The 16,501-nt window shown below is 40.1% G+C and overlaps 1 protein-coding gene across 1 annotated transcript; it reads left to right on the top strand.

Moving 5' to 3' along the window:
• The first annotated feature begins 640 nt into the window (after positions 1-640).
• On the top strand, positions 641-13,820 carry LOC149692868 (sodium-coupled monocarboxylate transporter 1-like). The gene is made up of 10 exons (XM_089868774.1): positions 641-1,167; positions 3,720-3,905; positions 5,475-5,629; positions 5,699-5,839; positions 6,280-6,415; positions 7,252-7,459; positions 10,456-10,610; positions 12,184-12,398; positions 13,497-13,627; positions 13,702-13,820. The coding sequence occupies exons 1-10, from the start codon at positions 841-843 to the stop codon at positions 13,773-13,775; spliced, it is 1,728 nt and encodes a 575-aa protein (XP_089724900.1). The 5' UTR covers positions 641-840; the 3' UTR covers positions 13,776-13,820.
• The last annotated feature ends 2,681 nt before the right edge of the window (positions 13,821-16,501 follow it).

The following is a 16,501-nucleotide window of genomic DNA, read 5'->3' as shown; positions in this document are numbered from 1 at the left end:
CTTCCTCCACGGAGAATCGAACCTCGGACCTTTCACTTGCCAGCCCAGTACTATACAGCCTCGCCCAAAATCGCTTGTTAAGAACCGGTCTCGAATAAAGCGCTATACTCGGAGAGAGAGGTTTGTCACAGGCACCGTCCCCTTCTCTCTCTCCCTCTATCTCTTCAACTAGGAGTCATGATCCTATCCGAGGCCAGGAGATATAACTTCGCGGTTGGAGAGGCTAAAGCATATTAAATAAATTTTTACCGACCGGGCAGAAGTTTTTATCACCGTTTAGGGTAGGGCATCGAGGGGCTATTCACTCTGATTTTATGCATGGTAAATCATTTAAGCATTGTAAAAGATAGCGTTATTCACTCATTAGGGTAAGGTATAGAGGGGTTATCCACTCATTAGGGTAGGTATAGAGGGGCCATTCACTCGTACGATGTGGCTACTATTACGAGCCCTCGGGTCGACTTGTTGAAAAGCTTTTTTCTTTTCTTGGTTGGGATCGATATGTATGTCATAGAACTGTAATTTATGACAAAAAGAAAAACCTAGACCCTTGCAGTTGTATTATAACCTTGCGTTGCGTTAATGATATTTGATACGTTTATCGTCATTGAAACATTATAGCTTATTGGATAATTTTCCAAGAGCGACTGTAAAATATTCTTCGCGCTCTGAAATAATCTCGCGATAAACTACGATTTACTAAAATGACTTATTTAATCGAAAGTTTATATAAAATAATTATGTAATGGGCCTCTTAATGTGTATAACATTTTATTACGACTCCTCGATCGCCTTGTCGAAGTTGCGTAGAAATAGAAGCTCTTTCAAAGCAATTTTAAAATGCTCTTGAATATAGTGGATTACGCGGTGTTAGGCGTAACGTTACTGGTTTGCGCCATCATTGGAGTAATTACGGGTCGTAATCGTAACAAAGCTACGACTTCGGAGTATTTGTTGGCCGATCGCCGTATGTCCGTCATCCCTGTCGCCTTCTCCATCATGGCCACCATCTTCTCAGCTATCGCTATGGCTGGGGGTGTGGGAGAAATGTATTTATACGGTGCGCAGTATCAGATAAGTTCCGTCGCTGGAGCAGCCACTAAAATAATCATCGGATTTACTATGGTTCCTGTATTTCATAATATGGAATACACCAGCATTTACGAGGTAGCTAATGGATATTGTAGTATCAAAAGTGGATGAGAGGAAAAGTATGAAAATGGCCAAAACCAACTCGCGAGTCATCAGAGTTTCGCCGTAGTTGACCGTTTTATTGGCGTAGCTATACTGGGCCTGTTCACTCCCTTAAAATAGGTCTTGTGTTAATTCGCGGATACGCGGTTACCGTCGTCTGCTATTGTGTTTGCTAGAACTTCCTTGATTTGTGTTTGTAGTCAGGACAGAGTAGCTGCTAATGTTTTAAAAGGTATTTGAAGGTATAATACGGATTTAAGTAAGGTTATCGAAGCAATAGAAAAGCACATAAAACTAGATACGTTTAAAACAAATCTCGGTAATTTAGCTACAGCGCGAGCAGCTTGCGTCGAGATGCGCGTGATCGAGTGGGCTATGGTTAAACCTAGGAGCATAAATGTCTGAACTACTTTCAGTCGCGAGTTTGCAAGTCCATCAGTCACTAGTAGACTAAATAGTTATTGGTGAAACTTTGATGTCCGCGTTTTTTGACACAGGCTCTATGGCCATTGCCATACTTTCCCTCTCATCCACATTTGCTAATATTTAATCGACTAAATTAATTAACACTCGATAAGCTTAATTATACTTAAGGCTCTTTCAGACGATCCAATTTTTTGACTCAGCTCGATGGGTCAAAAGGTTGTATCAACTTGCCCTTGAACTTTTGAAGGGAAAAGTGAAATAAATCCTTCCTATTCACACGACTAAACTTTTACCGCCAAATGGAACTTTTTAAGCGCCACCTACCTTGGCACTTACGAAATAACCCGCGAAAAAGGCTTTATTTTGTAATTCATTTTGATTGGCTGGAGAAATGAACTTAAAAAGTTGAGTCAGCAAAAATTGGATCACTGATCCAATTTTTCCTAGCCAACTTTTATGGTGACTCAACTCATCCAGCGTCCATTCACACGATCCAACTAGTTGATTCAACTCGAGTTGACCCATCAAGCTGAGTCAAAAAGTTGGATCGTCTGAAAGAGCCTTTATAAGGACTGCAAACTCTACAGACATGTGTAATTTAACCGCGCGTAAAATAACATTATCTTAGTTCAGAAACCAAACCCAGAAGTCAGATTATGTTATCGGATGTAAAAATTAAGTAAATTCAAAAACCCATAAGACACGTTCCATAAGTTTGTCACTGGTTACTGGAAGCTTGTCATGAAGTGACGTATAGGTTCATAGATTCTCGTATAGTGACGCCTGGTGAGAGGCTTAGTACTGACTAAATAGGAAGATGGACTGCAAAACCGAGTGTGTGGTCAGTTCTCTTATGTCGTTCTCAAACTAGCTCTCAGTTTAGTTCCTAGCATAATGTCATACTTATGGTAATTCTTATAGATTTTTCTTCTAATAATAAGGCATGTCTGCACAATGGAACATGCTGAAAATATCTTGGAATGATTAGATTCGCATTATTTTAATGAAATTAATTGCACCTCAGATCAATCGAATAACTATTTGCTTCTATGTTTTCGTTGTATGTTCCGTGGCGAACATAATTTAGTATGAAGTTTTTCGACCATCGCATCTTATACTACACTAGCCGTTACCCGCGGCGTCGCTCGCGTGTAATAAGAACTTCCATCTAAAATGATATATAGAATGAGTAGATTTTACTGATGACTAATATTTTTGCAGCACCCTAGGAGCGAAGGCACTCGGCGTTGCCCGTCAGCCCGTCGGAATGCATTTTTTATTACTTTCATCATTATTCCATAAAGAAGGGATTTTAAGTTTTTGGCCGCCATTTAAAAAGGTGGCAACAAATCGAACCCATTCATTCAGTCCGTCTATAGGTTAAAGGAATTCAGTGTACTAAATATTTGCGAAATCGGTTGAAACGCGCGGACTTTGATGCGTAGAGAAGATTGTTTTACATTTCTGGGTGCCATTTTTTGAGATGGCGGTGGATTGGAAAAATCTTTCTTAGTACGCGCCTACTACTTATGAGTAACGTTCCTGCAAAGTTTCAGCCTTCTATGGCAAGCGGTTCAGGCTGAGCGCTGATTATCAGTCAGTCAGTCAGGACTTTGATTTATATAGATATAGATTGATTAAATATTTTTTTTTTTATCATTTTTAAAATAATAAATGAAAAATCAACCTAACTTAAATATTGCAAGAGCATTAGCATGGTTTTAGTTTCTCGTTTCTGGTATTTATGGTGGGGTGGCGTAGCGGTTAGCGCTTTCGCCTCGCAGCAAGAGGATCCCGGGCGGGATCCCGGACCGTGGCACCGGGGACGAAATCCTTCTGCGTAGAGTTTGCAAGTTCTCTCCCCGCTTGTTAAAAGGAGTTTTCTTCCACGGTCTAACCAGGTTTCTCCTTTCCATCAAAACTTGCAGAGGTTAACGCCTGTAATAGTTAGTGTAGGGCGCTGTAGGTTAGCAGTGGGGGCATAGGGGCTAGCCATCACCCCTCTATGCATTGTAAAGGGACCCACCTGTAAATAAGGTACAGGCTTAGTGTGGAAATCCCATCATAGACAAAGCTCAGATTATTATTATTATTATCAGTACTTGGAAAATAGATTCGACCGAGTGACGAGGCTTCTATTTTCTGGATTCTATTTAATCACTAACGTCTTCTACTTGGGATTGGTGCTGTACGTTCCAGCTCTGGCCATCACCAAAATAACGGGGATTCCCTACTGGGTGACGTCAAGCGTTACGGGTCTCGTCTGTACTTTCTACTGCGTACTGGTAAAAAACCTTTCTACATTTTAATTTTACTTTAAGAGTTGCAGTCTTTAGCGACGACATGTTTATCTTTTTAAATACTAGCGTTAAGTTTAAAACTAATGAATATTTCAAACTGGAGCTACTTTTAAAGAAAATACCATGGTTTTCCTACAAGTGTTATACCTTTCTGTGAGAATGACGACAGAGGGTTGTGAAATCTATTGCATGACGAGTACCGAATTATGGATTTGTCCAATTGGGTTTTATCAGGAATGTATGGAGGGGCTGGAATGGCTAAGGGGGCTCTCGTTGTACCCTTGATGGTGGAAGCATAAGGCGAGTCCTTTTTTTGGAAGTGTAGCTCCTCCCCCTACGTCTGTTTAGCTTTCTACCGAAGGCGAAAAATGTCATGACTCGTTAAAAAAGGCATGGCAGAAGTGACCTTTTAGACTTTTTTAAAGTTAAATGTTCGCGTTCATATTCGATTCTCTCAGCCTAGGCAGAGGACCTAGGGTAGAGGGATTAGAATTATGGCAAACAAGTTTTTTTGGCAGCCAATGAATGAATGAAAATAATTTAAGTGGTAAATACGATTTTTACGTCAGGCTATGACGTCACTAGCGTAAATTAAGCCACGCCAGTTGTTTCCAAGATCATTTCGTGCCGATTAGGATTCGACCTTAGCCATTCCAACCCCTCCATACATTCCTGGATTTATAGTCATCTGTAGTCATCTTCGTAGCGAGACCTAAAGTGAATAGGTCATTCCATTATTGCCATAGGAATAGCAAACAACACAGGGCGAGGCCGCCATCATAGGCTATTTCCTTGGCGCCAATAAACACCGCATGAGGCAGTGTGAGTCGGCTAGCGTTGTGAATGGCGGTCCCGCCCCTGCGCCTTGGTTTCTTTGCAAATTTTAACCCTAATCTCCTCATGCTTATGACGTGATGATATTGTACCCACAAAAGCCCTAGTTCTTGTATCCCTACTTAGTTTATAGGACCCATTTTAACCATAAATTCTCTAAATTAATATAGTTAATATAACCATAAGAAAATAATATATAGCTCCCTATAAGTATGAAACTCTCAATTTAAGCCATGTAAACAGCATTTTCTTCCATTGAAATTTGTAAAAAGTTTCTAATGCCACCTATTAAGAGTTTTTGGCGTTAAAAAGATGAAATATTTGTTTATAAAATTTTCAAATTTTATATCGTAATTAAATAGTTAAAGGTCTAGAAGTTATTATTATGGTAATTATAACTGATTAAGTACATGTCAAAATTATCATAATAAATTAATAGATGGCGCGAGATTTTGGTGAGCGAGGCTAGCGCCTACACTGGTACGAGGTAAGGAGTATCCCCGGCCCATCGTGCGGTTTCGTCCCCCTTTCACTCGTAGTACCGAAACTTCTCCCACGGGGCGCAAAAGCGTAAGCGCGCCAAATTTGGGAGCAAATGCTGTAGTATGAAAATGTACTACGTTTCATACTTATAGGGAGCTATATATTATTTTCTTATGATATAACTCAGTTAATCGTTGGTCCTTTCACCGTTGACACTTTTTCCAAATAAACATATAGGGAGGTTTCAAAGCCGTTGTTTGGACGGATGTACTACAAACTGTACTCATGTTTTCATGCGTCCTGCTAGTCATTATCAAAGGTACGATAGACGTTGGTGGCCTTGGTGAAGTTTGGACAACAGCCGTCGTCGAAGGAGATCGTCTTCATTTAACGTAGAGACGTTTAACGTAATCCTATGTCAAGTATACAACTAGTTATATATAAAATTATCGTAAACGCAGGGTTCTTGAAACTGAAACTACGCGTTACTCAATGTGGTCTCTTTACGCAATGGGGATTGTTTTTGCTCTCAAAGATTACGGAACGAATCAAGCGGGAATTCAACGCTTTCTCAGTGTTAAATGCGCTAAAGATGCTCAAAAGTATATATCACTACTATCAGAAGTGACATGAGACTAGAAGTATCGAGCTAGCCAAATTCTTCACTCACGACGAAAGTGAATATTCTTGATAACACAAGAACGGTTGGCCCTCTGGTAGCGGTTTCTGAATTTTCCCTCCAAAACGTGAGACGCTCGCGGTGGTAGATGGCCGAACTAGATTCTAGGAGCCGCGTCCGTGTTCCGCCGCTTTAGGTTGAGGGGAAGGGGGTAGGAAATGTTTTTGGAACTCGACCAATTTTTTTCTCTCTAGTGTAGGCGCGATGGAAGCGGCATAAAATCCTTAAATTTGTTCACTAGTGCCAGGATCTACTTTCAATGCTAGAGCCCTTTACTTCTAGTCTCATCTCACTTCTGCTACTATCCTATTATACGATGTGGCTAAAAATCATAAGTTGACTGGGAACTTTCTCATTTTACAGATCAATTATGTTGAGCGCATTTATGATGTTAATTTTCAAGGTTATGCTGGTTCTTTTGACACTGGTTATTTATGCTCGGTTTGCCAACTGTGATCCACTCAATGATCCCAACAGTGACGTCACTTCTATGGACCAGGTCAAACACATTTTTAATATAATTTTGAATCAAGAGAGGGACTATACAAATACGAGCAATATGTCCTGAGTAGAATATATTCTTGGAACCAGGCGAGGGGTCGGACGTTCGGCATTTTAGTGTACGGGATTGTGATATTTCAAGATTTTGACAAAGATTTTGAGATTTTGCCCCAGATTTTGAGATTCTGACTCAGATTTTAGAAATCTGGAAATCTAGTCCAAGATTTTAAGATTTCGGGATTTTAAAGGAGATTTTCAGATTTTGAACGCTATTTTCAGATTTCGAAGAAGATTTCGGGATTTTTTTCAGGATTTTCAGATTTTGAAGGAGATTTCGGGCTTTGGAACAAGATTTTCAGATTTTGTAGGAGATTTTCAGATTTTGAGGAGATTTTCAGATTTCGAGGAGATTTTCAGATTTCGAGGAGATTTTCGGATTTCGAGGAGATTTTCGGATTTTGATATTTAGGATGAGATTTCGGGATTTTACGTTAAGATTTCGGGATTTCTAGATTTTAATGTGAGATTTCGGGATTTTCAGATTTTAAAATAGGGATTTCGGGATTTTCAGTTTTTAAGGTAGGGATTTTGGGATTTTTAGATTTTGACGTGAGATTTCGGGATTTCGAGATTTTGACATGAGATTTTAAGATTTTTAGATTTTGACGTGAGATTTCGGGATTTCGAGATTTTCGAGAGAGATTTTAAACAGATTTCAAACGAAGTGTACGGGATTTTGACAAACGTCCGACCCCTCGGAACCAGGCATTAGTCTGCTTAAATTTGTAGACGGAACTTTACACGAAGTCAATTTGGTACAAAATTTAATTTCAGATCTTGATCCACGCTATTGAGGTAACTCTGAGTAACACACCGGGGCTAGCTGGATTAGCCCTGTCGGGTATACTGAGTGGGGCGCTTAGTACGTTCTCGTCTTATATTAACGCTTTCGCTGCCGTCACTCTGGTCGATTTTATGCAAATATACTGTCCTCGATTGACCAGCAACGACAGAAACAATATTATCACTTGTAAAGTTCTGAGTAAGTTTAATTCGTGAAACAAGATTTACCATAGGCAGGAATATATAGATGTCTCTACCAGAGAGAATTTATAATAGGGAGTAGAAACTGAGGAATATTATGTAGCTCAAAAATCACGTGATCAACAAAACTGGCCAGGTCTATTTCCGGTGTAATTTTTTGTGGCCCCTCCCTCTAGGGTGGGTCTAGAATGTTGCGGGAGGGTCTAGGGGAGATGGGCACTACCTTTTTAGGGAAAGGGAAACATCTGACTTAAAATAAAGTTCTCCAAATGGCGCCAGTCGCACTCGAAATCGCCAACCCTTATTGGGTAATTGTACAACCAACAGTGATTGAGGGCAAACTTTAAAATTAAAGGATAGCCATGTGACCGGAAATTTAGCTGGCCAGTTTTAGCGTCGCAACCTACTTGTTTGAGCTACATTGTATTTAGCACTGTCAAGGGCAAGAGCTTCCACTCCCTATTATAAATCCTCTCTGTCTCTACTTAATATTTAAGAAGTTATAGACCTCATATTATATCTGAAACTCCCTATTATAAATCCTCTCTGTCTCTACTTAATATTTAAGAAGTTATAGACCTCATATTATATCTGAATGAAGGTAAGGGGAAGGGCTTAAAGCTTCGGTAAACCGTTCGTTTCTCCTTTCTCGCGTTTAATTGGCTATTCGCTCTTGGTTTATTCGTTCACACAAAAACGGATTTATGTAAGAAGAACGTTGAACGTAGCAAATTCACTACCCATCCTCGCATGAAGTTATATCTAGTTTATTAGGGAGAAGGTATAAGATGCCTAAGTATTGGCGCGGGCCATAGTCCCATTCCCCCTTTCAAAATACAAGGGGGGGACGTCAAAGGAGGCGCCGGGCTATTTCGCGGTCTCTCCTCAGTCGGAAAATATGAGTGTAATTTTCGTCACTCGCGTCGACGCGCTGACGTGAGTTTTCAAGAACCAATGAGATGCTGGTTGTGATTTAGAGACGGGGATTGACTCCGGACAGGCTACGTTTGGACTGGAGATAAAGCTGCAAATCTGGCGAATTTATACCTTCTCCCTAATAAACTAGATATCACTTCTTGACTATATTGAGAAACTTCGTCTGCTTATATTTTGACTCCACCCACAAACTATGTACATAGCGACTTCTAGAGATCGAAAATGTCATTCTTATCTCTATTTTCGTGGTTAAATATTATTTTCCGAAATTGCGCCAGTGGTGAAAAAGAAAAGTGGACAACAATGCGATGTAACTCCCGATTTAGTGGAATTAAGTTTTAAAGTTAAGAATTCAAATAATTGATGTTGAAGAAAAACTAGAAAAATCAATTATTTATATTCTTAACTTTAAAACTTAATTCCCATAAATCGGGAGTTATATCGCATTGTTGTCCACTTTGCTTTTTAACCACTGGCGCATTTTCGGAACAAAATAATTAACCACGAAAATAGAGATAAGAATGACATTTTCGATCACTAGAAGTGACTATATACAGAATTTGTGGGTGGAGTCAAAATATAAGCAGACGAAGTTTCTCAATAAAGTATGCGAGGATGGTACTAGAGGCTAAAGCTACGATCCGACGTTCTTCTCACATAAATCCGTTTTTGGTTCACACAACGCAAAGATAAATTGTTACATTAGGGTTTGGCGCTGATTGATCAATAGCTACGTCAATGCCACTTGACTCCCAAGTTCAAACACATTAGGTGTGACGTGAGTTGTGACGGTTTCTGCATCTCCTCTCCCATTTAGTTCAAGCAGATGGACCCAGAAAACGGCGAGCTAAAGATTTCAAGTAGATAAATCTATTTATTCCTGCCAAAGTCAGTAGAGATAAACAATAAATATAGAAGTTTGTAGAGGCTCGGTTGCATTGTTTACCTTGTTTACACCTTTAAAGTACACAAACAAAGTGTTTTAGAATTGTATATGACAAAAACAACGGCGCTTTAAGCATGGTTTTCACTTGGCGTAAATCACGACTTTTCGCCCGACGTCAAGCGACAACCGAAAAAAAACACAGTTACGCCGGACAGAAATTACGTTGAGTGTGCCGATATTATCTTTCTATTTTTTCGACCGCGTTCAATGTTAACGCTCTGCGCGAGCAGAGAGAACTTAGAAGGGGAGTGGAAGGGGTGGTTTGGAATGTAGCGCAACGTCGTCTGCTAAACGTTATCTAGGCAGGTCGATTTCCGGTATGATGCGTTTGTAATAGATAGATTTTAGAACACGTGACCGGAAACTCGCCTACCCCAAAAAGCTCAACGCGACATCTTGTTTGGGCGTCATCACGTTTAATAGAGTCAAAGGGGGGCCTTCCACTCCCCTTCTAAATTCTCTCTGGCGCGAGCCAATCAGCAATAAGCTAGAGTCATGACGTCATTTTCGACCACGCGTCGAGGACGTCTGCGGTCCGCCCTGTTTTTAATTATGTCGTTCCTAATCGAGTCAGTAACTAGTACAAATCCCTGAGAATGCCGAAATTAAATGCTGAAAGGTTTATTGAAGAGGTTAGGAACGATACAAATCTGTATGATATTAGAAACAGAGATTGCAAAAAAGAAAGACAATAGATGGGCCGCAATAGTGTGTTACCACGAACTTTGTAGTGACGTCACATGCTCTTATCTCATACCTTATTTTCAGGCGACCATATTGGCAGTCGCGAGACGTCGTCAGCTTGGGCAATACAAATTCGGGACCCAATATTGACGTCACAGTTTTTCCCCCTAGCTTCGTGGTAGCACACTATTAGTGCAGTGTTCAGTTTATCTGTTAAGCCTTGGTTCCATTATTTGCTGGAACTACGTTAAGTGAAAACACTATAACGCTGGGCGACAGCGTAAACAACAAATCTGACGTTTGACGTCCAGCTGCGAAGTAGTTTTTTTCGGTCAAGTGAAAACCATGCTTTAGATGCTTAGTCATGTCGTAAGATCGATGGTTCTAATTCGTAGAAAATGAAACACAATTATTCTATTTATTTTTAGCGGCTGTTTATGGAGTAATTGCGGTATTGTTTAGTTTCGTCGTTCCGTTTTTGGGTGGTGCCATGAAAACGTTTTCATCAATCGTAATGGGCCTATCTGGTCCTATCTGCGGAGTAATGATTCTTGCAATATTCTTCCCTCGAGCAAATCCTAAGGTATCCTTCTGCTAAATACATTTCTTCGCTAGTTTCTCGTATAACCAAGAAGTTATATCTAGTATCTCAGAGAGAAGGTATAAATTCGCCAGATTTCCAGGTTTATCTCCAGTCCAAACGTAGCCTGTCCGGAGTCAATCCCCGTCTCTAAATTACAACCAGCATCTCATTGGTTCTTGAAAACTCACGTCAGCGCGACGACGCGAGTGACGAAAATTACAGTCATGTTTTCCGACTGAGGAGAGGCGAAATAGCCCGGCACCTCCTTTTACGTCTCCCCTTGTATTTTGAAAGGGGGACTGGCACTATGGCGCCCGGCGAATACAAAGGCATCTTATACCTTCTCTCTGAGATACTGATATAACTTCTTGCTATAACTGTAACTTTAAAATTGTAATGCACGCCCAGTAAGTTTGACAATGAGCAATTCCAAATTATTTCCGTTAGGCTTTAAGTTAGAAAACGTAGGTATTTGTAGGCCCCATAATTTTTCTAATGTTGTCTGAATCGGAGCCTCCGAAATGAACTAGGCCCATGCATGTCAAATTTTATGTGGGGAAATATCCAGTTTTGTTAAGGAAAATATTTTCACCCAATATGTGTACGAGATGGCACATAATTGACCGTTGTGACAGGGGTCTTCCTTAAATTATCGTTGATGTTTTAGGGGTCAGTCATAAAATATTTATGATAGAGAAAAGTTTCATCCTAAAACTAACGTAAATGTTTTTGAGGCTATTCACTTTTTATTGAATCTTTCGGTTAGATTGTATTGATGACAACAAAATAAATTATTTCAATTAAAATAATTCAGTAAGAGTAATAAAACCATATACTTACAATCCGCGACCTTGGCCCAAGTACTTAAGCAGTCGACAGGGTCACGGGGTTGAACCGAGGGGTCGGACGTTTTGTAAAAAGTGTACGAGATTTCGAAATCCAATTTGATTTCTTCGGATTTCATTTGATTTCGACGGATTTTGTTTGATTTCAGTATTCGATAAAATCCAATGGATTTCATCGAATTTTGAGATTTTTCCAGTGATTCCGTCGGATTTTGCTATTTTTACCGTGATTTCGACGGATTTTGCGATTTTCCCTTAAATTAGTTGGATTTAGAGGTTTTATGCGTGATTTCCTCGGATTTTGCGATTTTCTCCGTGATTTCTTTTGATTTTGATTTCGTGAATTTTGTAATGGATTTCACCATTTCTTTACTGATTTTGTTTCTGATTTCGTGATTTCTTTGAAGATTTTGTGACTTTTTTACTTATTTTGTGATTTCTTTACTGATTTTGTGATTTCATTGCTGATTTCGGATTTTTTATTTGATTTCGAAATCAGCCTTGATTTCGAATATCTTAAATTGAATTTCACGGGTAGCGTACGGGATTTCACGAATGACCGACCCCTCGGGTTGAACTTTGTTTATTTACGGTAATATAAGCGCCCCCAAGCGTAAAACCACGGCGAACTAAATTGGTTAAAGAAATATTCTCGCTTCGCCACACGCATGGGCCTAGTTCATTTCGGAGGCTCCGTCTGAATCGAATGTAACAATTTTTCATTGCAGGCTACGAAGGTAGCCTTGGTTTTAGGGACATTGATTTTCTTGTGGATTGCTATTGGAGCTCAAATATATCCAATAAATCACGACAAGTTACCGTCGTCCACAGCTGGTTGCTTATCATTCTCTGAAAATTCAACAAACGTATTTTATTCCAACGCTACAAATCTCGAGTCAGATGAAATCCTCCCGACAGCGCTTCCATTACACGATATAATAGGGTACGTCAGACCTGCTGGGGAATTTCTAGCCCTAAAGGAAGTTACAATATACGTTTTAGTTTAATCAGAAGTGAGATGAGACTGCAGAAGTACTGAGCTAACCAAATTCTTCACTCGGCGAAAGTGAATGTTCTTGATAACACAAGAACGGTTGGCCCTCTGGTAGCGGTTTTTGAATTTTCCCTCCAAAACGTGAGACGCTCGTGGCGGTAGACGGCCGAACTAGATTCAGGGAGCCGCGTCCGTGTTCCGTGGCTTTAGGTTGAGGGGAAGGGGGTAGGAAACGTTTTTGGAACTCGACCAATTTTTTTTCTCTCTAGTGTAGGCGCGATGGAAGCGGTGGCATAAAATCCTCAAATTTGTTCACTAGTGCCAGGATCTACTATCAATGCTAGAGCCCTTCACTTCTAGTCTCATCTCACTTCTGGTTTTAGTTTAATTAATTAATACAAGGTAGTATTACCTGCAAATGAATAGTCGCTTCACTCTCATCACTGGCTGCGTTCAGTAACCGGCATCAAAAACATCGATGACTATAAGATGACATCGATGTCTTACTGAACGGTTTTTCGCGTCTTTGGGCGTGACGTCATGATGCTCATCGGAAGCCCATCAGAAAAATCAGCTGTGAGAGGAGGTTTTCTTTTGATGAGCATCGGATTCATGACGTAAATTTGGTCATTTTGCGCCGCAACAAAAATAAATGGAGGGAACTACATCCCAATCACTGCAATTTTAAATAATAAAGGATTGATAAATATTATCCTTATGGATAATAATACTAAAAAACAATATGTTTTTTTCGGTAAAAAAACGATTATGTCCGAATTTAATTGATAAATTGAAGTACAATATCTTTGTAAATAGTTCGGTATCATTACTTAAGCCTCTGCCATAACCTTATCATTATATCGTCGCCATTTTGAAAAGCATTGATTACACAAAATTGTGCCGTTCAACAACTGCAACGTCATCATGACGTCAAAAGAACACCGATTTCATTTTTCCAAACATCGATGTTTTTACTGATGAGTGTTACTGAACGCAGCCACTGTTTTTGTTAACATGGCACAATGACTACCTTATCTGAATTCTTAGGTCTGAGATGAATAGTGGCACTCCAACTGGCAAGATGTTCTTCCCATTTTCTGGGATATCTTTCGCGTGGTTTGGTCCAGTTGGAACAGTGTCGACGATATTTTTCGGTTACGTTTTGTCGTACGTTTTTGGTAAGTCACAAGTAACAATGAAATAAGGTAGTCACTCGCGAGCCAATGATACTAAGATGTAAAATGTATTTCAGTTGGACCAGTCGAAACAAACCCTAAATTACTATGTCACCTAGTTTGTCGACCAAACTCCTGGAAGAATATGTAAACTAAAGAATATGGGTTTATGATAAAAAATTGATTTTTAAAGGAATACCGACCTGATTTAAAAATTATCTCAAATCTAAAGAAAACCTTACTTTTTTGAGAGTTTAAACTCTTCTGATTCCAAAAATATGCTTGATTAATATTTAAATATGAAGGAAAACACAGAAAACACACTTCGAAAACTTGAAATTTGGGGGCAAAAGCATATTTGCGGAGAAGATTTTTGGCGGGTTTTTCTCCTCGCTACTCACTCACGGCATCTCGCGGAAAAGCCTAGCGCGCGCGCCCGAGACTCCCGAGTATACCAATGGCGCGCGAATCTGAATAAATTAGGCTTAACGCGGCGCGGAGACACTACCAGGCGTCACGTGAGCGACATCAAGAGAGAAAATTTCTCCTTACTACGTCATCAAACGAAACAAAATTTAGCTAAGCCTTTTCCAAACACAAAACTTTGATTGCAATTTTCTAAATTTCTACGAAACCAAATACAAAAGTAAACATATCATAATAAACTAGATTTTTCAAGGATTTTTTTCGTATTTTAAGTTTGTGGATGACGAAAATTATGCCACTAACTCTTTAAGAAGCGAGGACTCGCTTTTTCTCTAGTATCTTTGGTCGACCAATCAGCGCACTACTTTATGCCGTTACCTTTTGGCAGTAAATTATGCAATTCGTTGCCACCATGTTTTCAGGCTAGTATTAGTACTCGAATTTTCCCATTGTGTACTTCCGGATGGGCATCGGAGAAGTAAATTTCTTTTTGTTGGCTTAGAGGCAATTATATCATGAATCTATACAACTATGAATATACAGCTCTATCATATGCCCCTTCTCTATCATGTCGATTTGGTTTGGGTGTTACCCTCCTAGCCTTTGACGCGTTTTGCGTGGCTCTAATAGCCAATCACAAGACAAGAGGAAGTGACGTTTCGAATTTACACACCCCCGGACTCCCCCTCTCTTCTCCCGCTCCTAACACTAGCAGACACGTGACTGATGTCTCCTTTCGCTAAGCCCCGCCCAAACCTTATCGAGAGGTTAGGCAGCGTAACGCAGCTGTATATTCATAGTTATATAGATTCATGATTATATGTCGTCTATGCTCTCTTTGCTTCTTATCGTTCAGCTATTTCTTTTTGCATTTCCAAATCAGAAATGTCGAAACTTTGGCCAATGTCTGTATGCGATCAAAACATTTTCAACCCCACCTAGTATTAATTAATCAGGAACAGTACCGTTGTGACATGATTGCCTTTTGAAATAAAACAAGATGGCCTAAGGGCCTTAATAGTAACCACATCGTTATCTATTTGAATTAACCGCCAAAACGTTCCAGTCAAACATAACATAGATGGCGATAGCTAACGAACGAGAACGAAACACATGAATAGCGCGGTAGGAAACGGGGAAAATCGTTATCTATTTAATTAGCACATAAATAAAAGGAAAATGAATATAAAAACCCCAAACATACAAATTCAGAAGTATCCGACCCCACAGATTCAAAAGTATCCGACCCCACAGATTAAGAGGTACCCCACCCCACATCACCCCCGACATTTTAGAGATAAAACTAAACGTTAAAAACTCGAGGTTTCTATCAAGTCTCTATGGCACAGTGGTAGAATGTCTTCCTACTGCGTGAGCGACCCGGGTTTGATTCCCGGCTGCGATCTGGAAAAATTTTAATTAAAATTAAATCTCTAACCGAGCCATAAAGTTTCCCCTATGGGAGGGTTGTGGTAATATAGAGTTCCTTTTAAGCTAAAACATAACGATAACGAAAGCGAAAACTCTGACCACAACAACTATTACTACTACTACGGCTCGGGTCAAACTAAGAGCCTCGTCGTATACTAATGCGGCTAAAAAAAGAGAAAAGAAATAAAGCTAGATTCCCACTCGACGGAAAACACGACGGAAACCCGGCAGAAAGGGGTTTGACTGAAAAATCTTTACGCCGAGCCCGACGGAATTACCGTTCTGTCGGGCGTAAGTTGTGTTCTATTTTTTCGGTCGTGTTCGGCGTTACGCCAGTGTCTCAGCCAATGAAATTATCCCACTGAAAACGTCATAAATTTCAAGAGCGCACGCATACGCGAGATCGATTGATAGCCGCCATTTTTTTGTGGTTGACCAAGGCTTATCGGAAACACGCCACCAAGAAAGAAAAATTAAACTAACGGAAGTAAAAAGACAAAAGATGTTAATAAGGAAGACTTTACAGAGGAGGTTTGAAAATATCCCTTCTTGTACGATCTAAGCGACAAGGGGACAAAGATACCAATTAAGAGTGTGAAATAGATGCTGTCAGAAGTTTATGACTTCTTATCCTGGGAAGTATTGGACTCTAACCGTATCCGGAACCATCTCTGTTAGCCAACTTCTTATTAGGTCCGATCACCACGCCACCTACGGCATTTCCCTCATTTCGAGTTGGCAGGCTGATTTGCGCGCCAGCAGCGGGCAAGAAACGAAACTTTAAGGTGTGTCCTGTGGTTTGAGGTAACGAATCAGAAACGGTGACAAGAACAGCTGTTTTAATAGAGTTAGCTTGAAATTCCGGTCAAACTAGTGTGGGGTCCTAGGCCCACGGACTGTAATGGATTTTCAGAGAGTTCTAGCCAGACGGCTTTTCAACGATTGGCGCTGAAGAAGTTTTGAACACGCCCCACAGTTTGAGTGCCACAGCCTCTCGGCGTGGGATTTTTTTCAATAGAT

The sequence above is a fragment of the Phalangium opilio genome, unplaced genomic scaffold (genome assembly GCF_054372755.1).
Source record: "Phalangium opilio isolate 3A_F unplaced genomic scaffold, DU_Popi_V2 ptg000024l_1, whole genome shotgun sequence".
NCBI classification, from domain to species: Eukaryota; Metazoa; Arthropoda; class Arachnida; order Opiliones; family Phalangiidae; genus Phalangium; species Phalangium opilio.
This window is presented reverse-complemented; position numbering and strand designations above follow the sequence as displayed.